General features: G+C 30.0%; 2 protein-coding genes across 2 annotated transcripts; both read left to right on the forward strand.

The window, feature by feature from the left end:
• Window positions 1–1,887: 1,887 nt before the first annotated feature.
• Window positions 1,888–6,109, forward strand: LOC125070788 (cysteine synthase-like). The gene is made up of 10 exons (XM_047680760.1): window positions 1,888–1,970; window positions 2,496–2,599; window positions 2,688–2,855; window positions 2,942–3,102; window positions 3,642–3,866; window positions 4,364–4,496; window positions 4,603–4,783; window positions 5,311–5,442; window positions 5,528–5,772; window positions 5,978–6,109. Exons 1-10 carry the CDS (start codon window positions 1,900–1,902, stop codon window positions 6,073–6,075), a joined length of 1,518 nt encoding a protein of 505 aa, XP_047536716.1. The 5' UTR covers window positions 1,888–1,899; the 3' UTR covers window positions 6,076–6,109.
• Window positions 6,110–9,275: 3,166 nt separating this feature from the next.
• Window positions 9,276–18,730, forward strand: LOC125070789 (cystathionine beta-synthase-like). Its single transcript, XM_047680761.1, has 11 exons — window positions 9,276–9,428; window positions 9,521–9,627; window positions 9,706–9,812; window positions 9,923–10,093; window positions 10,209–10,390; window positions 11,095–11,334; window positions 13,987–14,119; window positions 15,205–15,382; window positions 16,378–16,518; window positions 18,029–18,219; window positions 18,296–18,730. The coding sequence occupies exons 2-11, from the start codon at window positions 9,566–9,568 to the stop codon at window positions 18,391–18,393; spliced, it is 1,503 nt and encodes a 500-aa protein (XP_047536717.1). The 5' UTR covers window positions 9,276–9,428; window positions 9,521–9,565; the 3' UTR covers window positions 18,394–18,730.
• Window positions 18,731–18,917: the final 187 nt, after the last annotated feature.

Here is an 18,917-nt window from a genome sequence, read left to right on the forward strand (position 1 = left end):
ACAATTTAAATGTGGCAAATATGTACTAGAAAGTATCAGAAAATAAATTGACTGTAGTCTACTGTACTATAAAAAAATTGTATATAAATCAGGAACGTCTTTAATGCTAACCTTATTATTATAGTTTCGTATTTCTCTTATCTTCTTAGTTAGTCTTAATTTAGCATATATGTAAATACGTATCTATTAATTGTTAAAAAAATAAATTTAAGTATTTAATAAAACTTTAATTTTGACCTATATGACTCAGTTTACGAAATTTCAAGCATTATCTCAGCGACGCTCATTACTAACGATAAATAATTTGACGTCAAAGATTGCAAGATCGTTTCCGACTCGTAATTTGTCTATTACTGGTCACTGTTTTTGTCTATATCTTTTTCTTCTTTGGTGAGAGTGACGATTATACCTGATAATCGCTCACTGAAAATAATAATAATAAAAAAAAAATCTGTACATACAAAGCAGAAATTCATCAATACATGCATGTTGTATAAGTAGGCGGACAAGCAAATACCTCCGACGGACTTGAACAAAGCCAGACCACCGAGTAAAGTTTCATGATGTTTTCTTGAAATGGACCGTGCTAGATAGAAATGTTCCAACCCACAAAACACAAATAAAACTAATTACATTTAAAAGAGAAAAACAAAGTTATGAAATAAAAAAAAAAGCTTAGAAATATATTTAAATAATAGACAGCAATATATTACTATTATACTGTAAAAATCATTATGAAAACGTCACTATTAACATGGTTTTCTGCTTTAATAACTTTTTATTAGTGTTACTCCGGATTGGAAATTTTCTGCATAACACATTCCAATTAGAAGCACTAATGAAACACAAGAAAAATCAGCGGTGTTTGCATGGAGATGAACAAGAAGGGAGTAGGAATGTTTTTCGCTTAAAATGTAGGTACGTGTACTATTTCCTACAATTGAAACGAAAATAATTGCCTAAAACAAAAACCCACCTTCTATTATTTTTATTATTTCGCTGTGTATATGGAAAACAATAACATCATACTTTTATGAATATTAAGTGTTATTTATAATTATAGCAGGCATTTAGTCATGAAGTTTACGTTATCTGAGAAAGTACACCCACACGTACAGATTGTCGTTTATTATCAATATTAATAACAATAACCAAATATACTATTACTATATTCATATTATGGAATGGTTTTGACCTTGAGAATCCTTTAGACTTTAGAGCTTAGTTGGAACTGTAAAGTCGTTCTGAACGATTTATTGTTGCGAAACACTAGACACCTGAGAATAGGAATTTATTACAATACATTTGTGTGTACACAATCACAACTGCATTCTCTATTACTCTCAATCTCCGATCAGCCGGGATCCGATCAAACACGACCGGGAATACTAAGGCACACACATTGGATAACACGTAGGCCGATGGTACTAGTGACAGCTAGAAGTAAGAATGTCATAACAGAGAAACTTTTATGACTCGACCACGGATTTTAAGACAGCAATTCGTGATTTAGTATTTTACGAACAAGCTACCAGGCCTAAAAAGTTAAGACAGCACTTGAGACAGCTACTATGAGTATAAATCCTACCTCGTAATGCTGAATATACGAAATGATACATAAGCGTTCGATTTATACGATAAAAAAAAAATGAAAATTTAAATCAAACTTATCCAATTAATACTACAATACTCTATTATTTCTGCTAATTATCTTTCTAAATAAGCGAATATTCAATGTTTATCTTTCAATTAAAAACATTTAGCCTTTTAATTTCTAATTCTAGGATATAATTGAGTAGGTAATAATCATTTATTTTTATTTAAAATTTGTATATAAAAGGAGTGTAGAATCGCAATATAGATTTATTTCTTCAGTTGCTACGAAAACAAACGGTCATAATGTTTAATTTAATTAATCCAAAGCAGAAATATCCCCATTCTAGAAAGGAAACTTATAACTGGAAATCTCCGTAAGTGCAATAGTAGTAAAGGATACAAATAAATACATATTTAATTTCAAAATGTATTAATATTTCTGTAAAAATCTTAAAGTACTCGTAAATTAAATAATTTTATGTTCAAACTAATTCCAGAAAAATTTAATATTATTTTTATGGAAATTGAAAAACAAAATTAACCTGTAAAAGAAAACTGTATTATGTATTCGTATGCTAACTTCATATATTTTATCTCGTACATGACGGTTTACGTAAGCGTTAGAGTATTTCTTCTAATGCTCACCTATACAGTTTCATCTGCGTTTTTGAAATTCTGACATCTGCTAATCCACACAGCGAGGAGAATAAACTCCAAATTCTTTCTCAAGAGATAATATTTTAATCCTTTTATAAAGATAATGTGGATTTTTAAATAAGAGCTTAAACATTTTACAATTTCAAAATTCGTTTCGAGTCTTTTTATCGATAATCCTTTCTTGGATAAAATCCATTAATTCATCAAAGGATGCTTTTGAAACTTGAATATATTTTTTATAGATACGCAAATAAGGTGCACAACAGCATCTTGGATTTTGTAGGAAACACACCTCTTATCAAACTTAATAGAATCCCCAAAGACCATGGACTTTCTTGCGAAATCTGTAAGTCGTAAAGTTACAAAATATCATAACGTAGACTTTGTCATATTATTTATTTTGTCACTATTAACATTTATATTTTAATTTTAAGATGCTAAATGCGAATTTATGAACCCAAGTGGCTCCTCGAAAGATCGAATAGCACTCGCGATGCTTAAAGATGCAGAACACGGAGGATATATTAATGATGATACACAATTTGTTGAAGCTACATCTGGAAACACAGGCACTAGTGTCGCTTTAAATGCCACCTTAATAGGTTAACAAATTTATACCTATATTCTATATTCGTTTTAGATAATCTTCTAATCTCAAAATGATTTAATTTGTTTTTTTTTTCAATAGAAAAGAAATGTTATATTGTAATGGGAGAAAAAAATTCTTCTGAAAAAGTGAATACCATGCGGTTATTAGGCGCTGATGTTATAGTAACAAAAAAATCACCTACGCTGTTAGCTAGGGAAATTAAGGACGCCCATCCAGACACTGTAGTTATGTTGGATCAAGTAAGTGACAGAAACCAGGAACAGTTATTGTTATAGTACTATATATCTCTTCGTAATAGACGTGAATATATTAATCTTTTCTTTATTTTATTTATCTTAATCTGTATTTCCTAGATGAAATAGTAAATAATATAGTAAAGTGCAGCAAGCTTTTCGATTGCATATCAACATCAATTCCGCGTAGGTAGATATTTACGTTCTTATATATCGAAAACCTTTTACACCCCTTTCGTGAAAACTTGCCTTGGAAATTAATCTCTTATTAATCGCATACATGCTAAATATAATGAAATATTGTACGCAATACCTGATATCTACATATTTCCCGGTCCAAATTGTACATTTAGAAAAAAAAGTTTTCAGGTTATAAACTAATTTTGATTGATACATATCGGTTAATGTTAAGTCTATGTTTTTCTTATTCAGTGCAATATATACATTTAATGTACCTTTTTAAATAAATAAATAAATAAATGCAAATATAGTTACTTAAGACGTTTTTTTTTTTAAATAAATTTAATTTTATATTATTTTTATAGTTTGAAAATAGTGTAAATCCAAAGATTCATTACGACACTACTGGAATGGAAATTATAGATGCCTTGGGTAAAGTGGATGTGCTTGTGGCAGGAGTCGGCACTGGGGGCACTTTAAGTGGAGCCGGACATAGAATTAAAGAGAAGTATCCTAAATGTATTATGGTGGTCGCTGAACCTGAAGGATCTACTATGTTTAATGTGGATTCAAAATCTCATCCTTTTTTAGTAAGATCAAATTATTATTGGAATTTAGTCCTAATAATTATAATAACATAAAGTTTACACAAAATTATATATAAAACAAAATATATTATTATTATTATTACAAATATTAGCACGTTAAGTGCTAAGTGTTGAATTATATATATATGTTGTTTGTACGTATCGATAAGAATTAAACACTTTTATATGTAATAAAAAATTATATAGGGAATTAGTAGTATAAAATTAGTTATTACTATTACTTTCATGTATGAGTCATCAATGATTTGGAATCTTTTCCATGGCTTAACTTATTTGAAATTGTTAATGTTGTAAATTATAAACATTGGCATTATGAAGTTATAAATTCAATTTAATTAAACAATAAGCCAATTGATAATTTTTACTGTTTAGTTAAAAAATATTGAATAAAACACTGATGTTAGTTTATAACAACGGCTAGTTATTTCAAACACTTTAACATTAAGATTAACATTTAAACATTAAGAATAAATATTTAGGTGGAAGGCATCGGAGGTTCAAGTATTCCAATCGTAATGGATAAATCGTTGGTTAATGAATATGAAGTGGTAACAGATGAAGAAAGCTTTTTAATGGCCAGAGAAGTTATTCAAAAAGAAGGTTTATTCTGCGGTAAGTCAAGCGATTTAAATACCACTATATGTATAATAACCAAGGAATAAATACACAGATAAAGAATACAAAATTATAACCATAATTTATAACGTCACAACTTCAGGAGGAAGCAGTGGAGCAATAATGGCTGCAGCAATAAAAACAGCACACAAAAATAAACTCGGCCCCGGACATCGCATCGTCGTAGTTTTACCAGACGGGATGCGGAATTATATGACCAAGTTTGTTACTGATCAATGGATGGAATCACATCTATTTATGGATCCACCTGAACATACTATGAGGTAGATCACCACTACTGTAATATCTAGTAAATGAAACCTTTCATCAAATAACTCGATTAATGCCGCAAGTATTTAGTCAAAGCCTTATTATGTGATATAACAATGGTGAAAAGAAAACAATTCACTACAAAATTAGAGCAAAAGTATTCGGTATACCGATTTCCTGTCTAAAAAATATACGTCATACGCCTGACGTCTTACGAAAAAGATTTCTTTGGGTCAATTAGTGTCTTAATACGAGTAAGTCTACACTCTAGTGTGATGAGATCAACGGAATCCTAGAAAATGATTGAACACCATTGTTGCTTAGTTTGGAGGAAAGGAATGTGTCATTTATTTGCAAATGTGACTTACTTGTGAATATATTTTATTTAATACAATATAATACAAATTGGGAATGAAAAGGTAGCAGGTTTATCATATTCTATAAAATATAATTTTAACCAATGAAGCTGTTAGGTACATACAATCTGGCTCAAGGAAACATTAGAAGTACATAGTATAAAGGATTTTTCAATTACTTTTAGGTGGTGGAACAAACCAATCAATGACCTAACTTTAACTAACACTTATCCTGTCATAACCGATACCTACACCTGCTTAGAAGCATTGTTAGAAATGAAGAACGTGAATATAGCCATTGTCGTTAATAGCAAAGGGTAAGAAATAAAAGTTTAGTCAAATTTAAACTACTGTATTCAATTAAAGTTATACTGAAAAGTCAACTAATGTTGCTTATTTTAGATGGTTCGTAGGTGCAGTTTCAAAGGATAATTTCCGAAACTTAGCAACAAATCCGACAAAATTGCCAAGCCAAAATTCTGAAGAATTCAATTTTAATGATCCAGTTACCGATCACTTGATAAAAGATTGTTATAAATTGGCCAAGAATGGAAAGAAAGGAATGCCAACAATGGGTCTCATATCCCGTATGTTAGATATAACGCCGTTTGTTGTCATCGGTCAGAATATCTATGAATCTGATGAAGGTATATAAATATAACAGATGTTTTGCATAACTTAATAAAAATGAGAGTGCATTTGTATTCTGCATGTAAAAGGAAAAGGAGTAATGACTATATTAATAAATTCTAAAGGCTATATTTTTAAATAACCAAAAATAATATTCGTAACTTTGCAATTTGTCCAAATTATTATCTGTTTTTGTTTAGTTTGATCCGCTTTGTTTTTCAGTTCTTTTTTTACCCGAGAGTGTGGCCACCGGTGATGATATCCTCAATTACATATTTTCGTTCAACAATAAAGATCATCGTTATACAAACTTAATTTAAGATATCGAATCAAGCTAAAATAAACAACACCTAATAATTGATTTAGCGCGAACTTAGCATTCATTTATTTCTTTATTATTATACATTTAATCGATACCATTTAATCGACCACTGTACTATTTTAAGTATATACTGTATTGTTTTAAGTGTACGTAAGAAGCGTGTCATTAAAAATATTTCAACTGCATTTGTATTATTATTTGCATGATAACGATATTGATAGACTCTGAGGAAGTGATAAAACTAAAAATATTCGATTGATTTAGGAGTTTTAAATGTAATATTTGGTTTTAAAATCGTGGGCATATTCTTTAAAATACAAAGTAATTTATGTGACGTATTTAAGGTTTTTTTATTATATACATTTGTAGATTCTGGTTAAAAAATACCATGTACCTACCGTGTACAATTCGCCGAAATCTTTGAATTACTAGCAATTTCCATATTTGATTAAATCACTTTCATTAAGCTATCAATTATCTCAAGATAAATGTTATACTTCACTTTTTCTGATTTGATCGCATTAAGATAAGATTTGATTCACATTATTTTATAAGTGATTACCAAATGTGACATATAAATTATGTTTGAAAATCATAAATATCTTATCATGTATAGTACGATTGATATTTTATCAACGAAACAGATCAATTTCTTCCGGTAGCAAAATAATAAAATATTGAGTACCCCTACGCCTTATTGTAATATAAAATTTAATAAAAAAAAAAGACAAACCCAGGTACTTCAATTCAAGTGTTAATATATTCCCCTAAATTAAAACCCTAAGACGACCCTAGTACAGCGGAATACCCACTAAAAAACCAGCAGTGACCTCTCCGCCATTTCAATGAATGTTTCAATAAATGTTAGAGACGGTCTATAATTGTGGAGATGTCCATGGGCGATAGTGTCCTTTCCATCTGGTGAGCCATCTGTTCGTTAGCAAATGAGCAAATTGATTAGGTTGCTACCTTATCCATTAAAAAAACACACTATCTGAGGTCTGTCACTCTTAACACACGACTCAACACCTCGAGGAGGTGGGACCGGGTCTCTCAAAGGCTCAGTACCGATTCAAGGCGTGTCGTTCAAACATCGACGCTCTGAACGATCTGTAGCCCGAGGGAACGCGGTCCTGGTGGTATTGCTGGACGTGGCGAACGAATAGTCTTCACTTCGATATCACGAGGTACCTTCCTATTTCAGAAGGGCATACTTGCATGGAAGGTTGATCCTTTAGGAGTAAGGCGATGGGTGACTTGTCCGATGTCGATTGGGCTGCGGCGTTCCAAAGAAGAAAAAACCCCGGTCTTCTTTGGCGTGCGCTATGCACACCTTTTCCTCCCGCTATAAGTGTCGCTGTGGTTAGGGGGTCTCTGTACACTGAAAACTCCTAGGACTTGAAGATCGAAAGCTATCTTCAGCGCCGGAAGCCCTACATACCTCCCCACATCATGTGGGGGAAACGCGTAAAGGCATGCTTCCAATAAATTAAAATTTCATCAAAACACGCGAACGAAACTGCGGCCGCTAAATCTAATCAAAGACGTAACAATTTTACTACTTTTTAATATGTAATATTCATAAAATAAAACGAACAATATAAATTATAAAGCCCACATACGTAAAATTATAAAACTTAACATTAACTACAAATAAGAATAACATAATCTTTTCAAAATTTGGTTTTCCACTCGCCAAACTTACAAGTTCATTTTCGAAACTTTAAAATATATATATAAATTTAAAATATTTTCGATTTCGTTGAAAAAACTTATTGTTAATACTTGTCGAATCTCAACGATTTGAGTGATTTTCTAAAAAAAAAATGTAATCCTGATAAAGTTCGCTTGACAAACGTAATTTGTGGTGAGCTCATTGACAATATAAGCAAAGCCTAGTAAGGGTCACAGACTGTTTCAGCCTTTAGTTTGTACCTTATTTAAGGGTTTTGATAACAACATATAACATTGAACGGAAATCAAAACGTTAAGAACGATTATTATAATATAGGTAGGTAACTTGAAACAATACAAAAATTTAGAAAACATGCATTTGTTAAATTCTATCTTGACACTACGCTTAGCACTAACTACAACACATTTAAATAATATATTCTAGCAATTAATTCATATTATACTATACTGTATAGTGAGGCATGCTGTGAATTCTAAAGAAGAGCACTTAACTGTTTAAAATGCGCTTATTAATACCTACTGTATATACACATGCAACACCGTCCGTATAAATTATACAAATAATGTCTTGTTTATGATTTGTTGATTACAAATAATATACATGTATACGAACATAAAATTCAAATATTAATATTTAATTATACTCAAACACTTTTTTCAATATAGAAGCATTATACTTACTTATTGATAGTCAAATGAAACACTACCACCAATTCGGAAAAGAAAATACCCTGACCTGAGAAGAACCGGCGAAAGAAACACAGCCAGTCTTTTTTTGTCAATTATAATATTTACACAATTGAATATGAATAGAAATATACCACCCACTCATCACCAGGCAATCTGCCATGCTATACATATACTTTGTACATTTTGTAAAAAGTTCTTACGGAAATAAAATATAGAAATATGCGCAGAAAATTGAAAACTTTCGAAAAAATTAATAGTGTTTATATTGTATAGCAAATTACACGGACTTTTTAATAAGCACTGCGAGCCAAATATTTACCAGTGACTTAAGAATAATACGCTGATAATTCATAGATGAGAGAGGAACCGTCTGTCAGGTCATTTAGTATTTTATATACATAAAAAAGCTTCAAATGTCTATAGAGCTGCTCATTCACCTATATACAACAGATTAAAGTCGTCAATTTAGAATAAAAATCCAGAATAATATAATAAATGTACATTTGGTTACTAAAATGAACAATATACCATAATTATTATAAACAATAGAATGTCTGTCCGTACATTAGGTACATTTATATTAAACGATATATATTTATTTGACGTTTTCTGTCATAACTATACACTATACAGCCTTAAATAAAGATACGTATTTTTGCGCAAAAAATACTGTCATAATATGTACATAAGTATGTATTTTGTTTTTATTACTTAATTTCGTCTGCGTTAAACTGTGCTAGAAGTTATCAAAAATCTGTATTCGATTAACGATAAGACTTTATAGTAAGGTTATAATAGCAGCGGCTAAACACAATCTCTAAACAGTCTAACATCACTTCAACAAAGTTCAGTGGCTCAGTTCAGTTCAGTGCAATTTATTAAACGCGTGTAGATTGACGTGTAAGCCACTGTAAGCCAATAGTTTTGTGTCTCGTGTTATTCTTAACTAAAAATAATTTATTAAAAGGTAAATTTTAGCCTTGTTAAAAGAAACGAACTTTATGTAGGATTTTTTTTCTAGGATAAATAAATTAAAATAATTACAAATCATATGTTTCAGTTTCTATATTATAAATAGAAGTTAACTCGTAAAGCACGTGAAAATGGAAAACGGTACATCGAAGTTTTTTAACCTCAAGGAATTTCCTCACATTGTTAGAGCTTTGTAAGTATATTATACTATTTTCTCATAACTCTATTAAAAACATAACTAAGTTGTAATTTTATTTATTTTAACTTTTAGAGACAGAAATCTAAAGATACAGGATAATGTATTAAATGTCATTGGTAACACTCCATTGGTTAAGTTATCGAAAATACCTAAGGAAGAAGGTATCCAATGTGAAATGTGTAAGTGGTTATTCCTTCCTTTTTATTTAATTACGATGTTAATTTGAAATGAAATGGTTCTGATGTAACAATACTAAGCTATATGTTGTTTTAATTTAAATGCATTTCAGATGCAAAATGTGAATATTTGAACCCTGGTGGGTCAGTGAAAGACCGCATTGCATATAGGATGGTTTTGGATGCTGAACAGAGAGGAATACTCATACCTGGTAAATCTGTGATTATAGAACCAACATCAGGAAACACTGGAATAGGTTTAGCCCTTGCTTCTGCTGTAAAAGGTAACATTTTTGAGACTTTAAATTAAGTGTTACACTAACAACAATATTTATATATTTTTTTATATTTGTATTTAATTCTAAAAAAATAATATAAAATATATTCACTTCATGCTAGGCTACAGATGCATCATTGTACTACCAGAAAAGATGTCAGATGAAAAGGTTAATACTTTGAAAGCACTGGGTGCAGAAATCATCAGAACACCCACAGAGGCTGCATCAGAGTCGCCAGACAGTAATATAAGTGTTGCCAAGCGTTTATCAAAAGAGATTCCTAATGCTGTACTCTTGGATCAGGTAAAAACAAGACATTTTAAAACCTACCATTATAGTTAATAAACTCAGTCATAACCTCGTCAAAATCACTTCAATGCATCAAAAGTTATAACATAAAATTTATCAACACATAGATTTCATGTATAATACAAATTGAATGCAGAGTACTGCAATTTCTTTATAAATGTCTTGAATCATAAGTACAATATTGTATTGTATGCAAAAAATACAATGTTATAGCCCTAGGGAACAGCTAGGTTTTGTAAACGATTTTATCATTTGAATACAACAGTATGATTATTGTGTGTTGAGTTTTCTACGGTTTCTTTTATCCTATTTATAGGTTTGTTCAAATCCTGCATCTATATATGTTAATTTCCCTAACCTTGCGCATTTATTATCATATCATTACAAATAAGTTAGCCTATATTGACATGTTAACATTTCTAGATGCATCTGTATAAAAGATATATATATATAATATATAATAATTGTAAATTAATAATCTCAAGAATTTTATATTGGAAACGATTAACCTATAATTTAACATATACAGTAATAATGATTAATCATCATCATTAAGGATAACTCATGGTTCCTATATTTTAACCAATGTAAACCTTTATATTAACAGTATGAAGGGGATGTACTGCTAATATAGTGTCTTATATATAATGTCTCAGAATTGTAGTTTAATATTCAATATATATTTCTTTTTTATACAGTACAACAACCCATGCAACCCACTTGCACATTATGATGGAACTGCTGAAGAGATCCTCTGGTCGTTGGATGACAATGTAGACATGGTAGTCATCGGTGCGGGAACATGTGGCACAGTTTCTGGCATTGGGCATAAAATTAAAGAGAGATGTCCCAAATGTGTTGTAGTGGGTGTAGACCCTCACGGGTCAATACTTGCTCAGCCTGAAGAACTTAACAAATCTGATGTTCAAATGTATGAGGTAGGATTTGATATTATTTTTACTATTAAAAATTAACATATTATTGTTTAAAAAATTTAGCCATAATAATTTCACTCATTTATGTTTATTAAGCATTTTGCTGTTTATCATTTTATACTGATGCCCAAACCCTAAAATGTGTGCGAAGCCACGGCCGACAACTAGTATCATATAAATCAATAAATTGCTTTAAATCCCTAAAATACCAAGTGTGTAGATATTTTTTATGTAGTCCATGATTATTTTCTTATCTGTATTCTTACTTAAATTTTATCATTTAAAAGGATTATTTGCTATTACACAAAAATATTTTATATAGGTATTTTTTATCCACTCTGTTCAATGACATTCTGAACTAGTGCATCAGTCTAGACATTGCTGTGTGAATTACCGATATAGTTTTTATCACGGTTAATTAAAGAGATTACAGCGAAAAGTTATGTTAAAAAAAATTGACTATTCATTCAGTTCCTAAATCTAAACTTTTTTATCATTATTTAGAATGTCTTTACCATTTGTGCATCTCTGACGCTTTTACCTATATCTACAAGAAATATATATTCTTAAATATAATCGATTCAACAATACAGCAAAAAAAAATCAATTAATTGTTCTGACTTTCTTTATTATTAATAGCATTTATAATATAAGATATTACATTCAAATCTTCGATCGACAATTACTAATCCAAGGATCTTACATATACAGCCCAATTGCAGTGATTATCACTCGATTCATGATAATTACGATAAATACTTATGTAAGAACTGACGTCTTGTCGGAATTATAATGCAAAAAATAATTATCATACAGCGAATGAATGCTAATTGTTTAACATGCTAACTACATTCATTACGTATACAATATAAGTAACATTTACCGAAACTTATAAAAATCGTCATTTTTGCATCGGATAGTCTTGGCTGATGATAAATTTAAATATATAATATTGGGTTTCGATTTCGTCAAGTAAAATATCGTAACAAACATTAAGGATGTCATCAGACAACAATGAATACATCACTGTACACCACCATCTACTACGTCAGTTGCCCTTTAGTTATCAACACTGTATTTTAATTAATTATTGATCTAGTTAAGCTGTGGAAAGTTAGGTATATTATTATACTATAAGGGGTCAATATAGAATTAGAGAAGGTACCTAAGGGCCTTATAGTAGTACTAATACAACTAATTTCCCTCATTTCAAGTTAAAACTAGTTCACGAATATATTTTTTTTAATAAAATAAACCAATAATAATACAATTTAAAATGTATTTTCTGTTTTTACTCTTAGTAGTCTCACACATTAATGCACGCTGATAATAATTCAACGTGGAAGGGCGCGCCTTCGTGAGTGAATGGTTCTATACTTACAAACGAATAGAATATAAATTACTTATATTGCAGAATAAATGACAATTTTATAATTATTGAGAACACCTTGAAATTAACAGTCTATTATTACTACGACATTGAATGCATCATACGTGAAATAAATAATTTAAAAAATATGTACAAATTAACTATACAAAAAAACTAATCTTATACTCGCTGTCGTAAAGTTGGACCAAGGTCCCGGACTCAGGAAATAAAAAAAAATTGAAAATGTCTGAAGTACCAAATATTCTGCCTAATCATACAATGGCCTAATTATTTTTTTTTTAAATAATTATTGCTGTTATGTCAACGCTGAGTTATTTTGATTATTGTTGCTATGACCAGTTTATACGGATTATGCTGCGTACAGTTAATAGTTCCTCCTAAGGTTACCCGTAACTATGCTTTTGTATTTGAATTAAAAAAAAAAACCGATAACTACACTTTGATAAACTTAAGATAAACTATATTGTACACGCTTCCATAATCTCGCTCTTTATTGCATAACTCATTTTTCTTACACAAGTGTATTTTGATATCAAACCGTACCAATAATGTAAAACTATTACAGCAAAGAGTTTATAAGTCACCAAAACAACATTGCTTTATCGAGTCATTAACTAAACATAAAATATATTTTGCGTAAAGTTTATCATCCCAATAAATAAAATATATCTATCGTTAACAAAAACAATATAAGAATATTTATTAACAAAATCAGATTAATTACGTAATTGTAATAATTATGTAGCTGAAATAGCCTAGTGGATAACATATGTGTATCTTAAGTATATCTAAGTATGCTTGTGTTTCAACAAATCTCGTGTTGCTTGTAAAGAAAAAAATGCAAGATCATCGTAACGATAAAAAAATGAAATGTATCGCATGCTCTAGGTTTCAAAAGTAGCGTGTCCTTCCTATGGGTTTGCAAAGCACGTTTGCACTTTATTACAAATTTCACCGAACTCGGCTCAGTGATTTAGCCGTGGAAGCGTAACAGGCAGATTTACTTCAGCATATATATTATATTTAATACTTCATATTGTACCGAGCGGTTAAAGATAATATCATAAGGAAATCAGCATGTCAAGAATTATATTATGCCAAATATATATCGAATACCAATGAACCACGAACCAAATACCCACCACCTGTGAAACAGCGGGGTAGAATAAGTTTCTTCGAATAAAGCCTTCTTCTTATGAGGAGACTGCCCAACATTAACGTTATCAATATATTTTTTGTAAAATAATGGAACGTGTCTGGTTCAGGTGGAGGGAATTGGCTACGACTTTTTGCCGCGTTCCTTAGACAGGAAAGTAATAGACAAATGGGTAAAGACGGAAGACAGCATGTCACTACAAATGGCACGAAGACTCATTAAAGAAGAAGGATTACTCTGTGGTATGTTATATCTATTTTAAGTAGCTTATTGTAATTTAAAATAATATATTTATTTATTAATTGCTAAAAAAACATGTTATTGTCTTTCATTTTAACGCGTCAATTAAACAATTTATTTATAAATAAAAATATATATTAATTAAATTTTTGTACTACTGCCTAATCACGATTCGATGAGAACTGTTTTTACATTTAATTACAAAATTTAACCTACAAATACTATCATCAACTAAAGTAACAGATTATAATATACACTGTGACCACTAAACAATAAAAACATTAAAATAAGTTTTCCTATCGCGCAATAATCAGTAAATGATTGAAAAAAATATGTCATTGAAAATCATGAATCATTGATAGTAGACATTTATATACCAGTTGTTTTACCTACTGGTACTGCTAATGTTGTTTACGATTACAAAAGGAAATAAAACAATATACTCTGTCGTTGATTTAATTTACGTCCTATTTTAACTAATATTACTAAAATACTAATAATCAAAATGCTTATACCCTATTCAAGTTAGCTTGATCTTTTTAACAGACGGGCTAGTGATGAGAAGCAGAAAATATAACATATATAACAGTCGATGGAACGATAGAATGCGTAATTCAAATTCAATTTTTTTTTTAATTATTTTTCTAAAAAGAGTTATACCAGCTAAAGAGAGCTAACTTAACAATGGTCTTTAACTCGATAAATGTCGTTGTCAAAGACTATTATGACGACTAGGGGATCAATTCTACTAAATTATAACGATAATGATACGATCTCGATTCTATTCCGATCCAATTGTTCCTATTGATCCAATTGTTCCGATTGTTCCTCACAAAAATTAGGTTTGATCTTAACTGAGGACCAATTTTACTTATTTATATCAACTATATAATACTATATAACTTTGACCGAACCGCAAATGGATCATTGCATTTGTAGAATAAGAAAACGACTGAACGGCAGCGATTATATTTCGATTCGATTGCGAAAATCTGTCAATTTATAAACTGTTACTTTTCATTGCTTGGTATCGTTGGTGTGTTCAACACTTAGTGCTCGATAATAATATCTTATTTTAACTCGATAGGTGGCAGTAGTGGTGCCGTGATGTGGGCGGCGGTCCAAGTCGCGAAGAATTTAAAGGCAGGACAAAAATGCGTTGTACTATTACCGGACAACATTCGTAATTACATGACCAAGTTCATCTCGGACCAATGGATGGAAACGAGAAACTTCAAACCTTACCCGGCTAATGACAAATTGTGGTAAGTTAAAATTAATTTTTAAGTGGTTTTTTTTTGTAAATACTACCGGCGGAATATAGCGGGATTAAAAACGACACAGACCAATAAATAACTAGGCTGTATGATTACAGACATGTATGTTAAGTAAGATAAAAAAATATATATATAAAAAATAAAAAAATGCATAATTTGTTTACAACAATTCCAATAATATTTCTCAACCCGGTGATCCAATCTCAATGAATAGCAAATTACGTAGGAGTTATTGAAGTGTATTTATGCAAATGTATTCAAAAATCTATTACGCCAATTACACCGATGGCATAGCAATCAGTGTAATGGTTATAAACAATATTGCCAACGTACGTAATGTGCTGCAACTGGGGATTTTTGATAGACTTAATATCCCGTCCTTATTCGAATCCGGGACCTTCCGAACCGCAGCTCTAATACCATATAAGCTAGTCACTAAACCAGGTATATGAACATCAACTACATGTTTATAATAATACTTTGTTAATATATCATTAACCTCCGAAATTAAAATATAGTATTATATATAGTATATATGTAAATATTTATTTTATTTCTTAATCCTAACGCCGACCTCTTTATATAGTAATGTATTTAACTTTTGACATGGCGAGATAAGTTAGCGAATTATAACAACATAACCGCGCAAATTTATTTTATCGACGAACTGGATATAGGCGTCAGACGTCACGAATAACATAATCCCACAATTCTTGGAAATGTTTTCATTGAATAATATTTATGTCGATGTAATAACAAAACAAAAAAAAATTAAAAAAAATTGAAAAAATATTTTTATGACATACATACATGAGAACTAGGCCCAATACACTCTTGCTTATAGTATGAACAGTATTATCTATATGATGAAATTAATCTTACTGTAATATGGGACGGTGGGAGCTACTCATTTATAATTTAGATATACTTATAAAATTCAATAAATGTTATTACTTTTAAACATAACTAAATACAAATTGCAGGTGGTGGAACAAAGTTCTTGCTGAAAATGAAGATCTTATTCAAGCAACCGCATCTGTATCACAAAACAGCTCAATCAGTGAAGCTATCGCTGCATTGCGGGAGAGTAAAGCACCGGTCGCCAACATTGTAGATGATAAAGGGTATGTTTCATAATTACGTCGTTCGATATTGTTAAAGTTTTATTTTTTATTTAGTTTTTTTTACAAACTGACCAACAATGTAGTAATGTAATCAAATTATACTATAAACATTGAAGGTTTATATTTTTTGGTTGCTCAGTATATATATTTTTAATCTATCCGTTTTTACTACTTTGAGTACATTTTTAAATTGTATTCATGTTTACTCTGCAGCAGTTATGTGGAGAGTTAGAAAAACAAGCTGATAATTTGCGAAAATTAATCAATTAAAATTATACTTATTTAAAAATGCTATTTCTTTTGAATAAGTTTAATTTTTCTTTTATTTAAAACGGGTAGAATAAATAATTATCTGGTTTTATTTTCTAACGCTTCACATATAAACCGTGTGGATTAAATATGTACTTTGACAAAGTCACACGCTTATCGCATTTACAATATTTATACGTCATTTAATCCGCGCGCGATGAAAATGAGATCCGACCTTTCGGAATTGAAATACGTGCGGTACGCCCGGTAGAGGTAACGGCGGCAATCTCGCGAGACATTTAATTCTAGACTTATTTTGTTAGTGTGGACTTCTGCTTGTGATATGCTACTGCATTTTTTTAGAGATTTATGGTTATACAATAATTTTTAGTCAAGACAATAATTATATTTGAATAGAAGTAAGAAGGAAGAGAGGTAAAACTTTCAATAGTCAATCACCCGACATTATTCCTGCAGTCGAACATACATACATACAAGCACCTACATAAATAGCTATAGCATTGATTTCACTTGCTAAAAATCCTTTTATCCTTTTGGCTTTGCCAGAGTATATTATATTTAAAAATTTCCTTGCTAACGCTCTTTAGCTCGAGAACTGTAATTTTCGATATACTTCGACAAAGTTCGTCCCTTTCATATAGCGCGCGAACAATAATATTTTCATGTGTAAAGTTGTAGCTAATTTAAAAAATAACAGATTTTTCTGAAAAATATTTTCGAACGAATTTAAAATTCTTGACCATAAAGCATGTGACATTAATGTCATTGAAATAAAATATAATAAATATGTAAAAAGTTACAAACACAAACTTCAAGATAGCTGTTTTAATATTTAATGCGCCCTTATTTTAAATAACAAGTTTCTATCCTTTTAGATAACTACTAATGAAATAAAATGGACTAATGTTGTTCTTGCTCGTGCTATTAATTCTATTTATATACGTAGTCGTTGTACTTCTTGATCAAGTAACAGAAAAATAAATACAATTCCTTAAGGCAATGTAACATTAATTATGAACATCAATACAATTTAAAACTATCAAAAATTCCATATATTATAATATTTGAAATATTACATCGAAAAAATGTTAGTTCATGTATCTATTATAGCTATCTTTAACAAAATTGCTCTTATTTTAAATAATATACTATTTATTTTTCATATTACATGTACTATACACTAAAGACTATTCACATTAAAAAACATCAATAATTATTAATTTATTGTTTTTTTTTTCAGATCGTTAATAGGAATATTTACAGCAGATAATGCAAGGAGAAGGTTGGCGAACTTAGCGGGCAGTGTTGTCGAAGACCTCGAAAAATTCACTGTGAAAAAATTCTATAAAATCGATGTCTCAAATGATTCCACTCTAGCTGCTGTGTCCAGAATGCTCGATATTGCTCCATTTGTGGTTGTTGTGAAAACAGGTAATATTTATTCCAATGTATTTCCTTCTAGTGGAAAATCAATAATATGTTATAACATTCTGCTGCTTTTTTTCAGACGCATCAAGCAATATCCAGAAACCGATTGGTGTTATAACATCTGATGATCTATTGACATATATCACCAATAAAAGCAATCAATTGAATGGGAAATGAAGTCTTCCTTAAAAAATTTGCAAAAAAAGTGATATATTATACAAGCCAATATTATTTAATCAAATATATTCACAAACTTTATGTTAGCATTTATTTTATTGGACTCAATGTAGATACATAGAATAAAAGAAATACATGTTTGTATTCTCTAAGGCTCAAATGTACATCTCAATATGACAAATAATATACATACTTTATAACAAAAAATGGAATGGAAGTAGCTTTATATGACTGCCAACTGTACTTAATATTCAATGACGAAAATACATACATTTTATTAAAGCATTTAATATCTTACTCATTCCATAGTGCATTAAATAGTTATGTAAAATTTGATTATTAAATAATTTTACAAAATAATTAAATTAATTGTTGTTATACATTTATATATGTTTTGTATTAATAAATAAAATTAGTGATTTAATTTTCATTCCTTCCTTCATTATTCTTCCTACTATGATCATGTATTTATCAAACTTTTATAGGTAAATACATAACACATTTATGTGAGACCAAGTACTGTT

Source organism: Vanessa atalanta, chromosome 18 (genome assembly GCF_905147765.1).
Source record: "Vanessa atalanta chromosome 18, ilVanAtal1.2, whole genome shotgun sequence".
NCBI lineage: Eukaryota > Metazoa > Arthropoda > Insecta > Lepidoptera > Nymphalidae > Vanessa > Vanessa atalanta.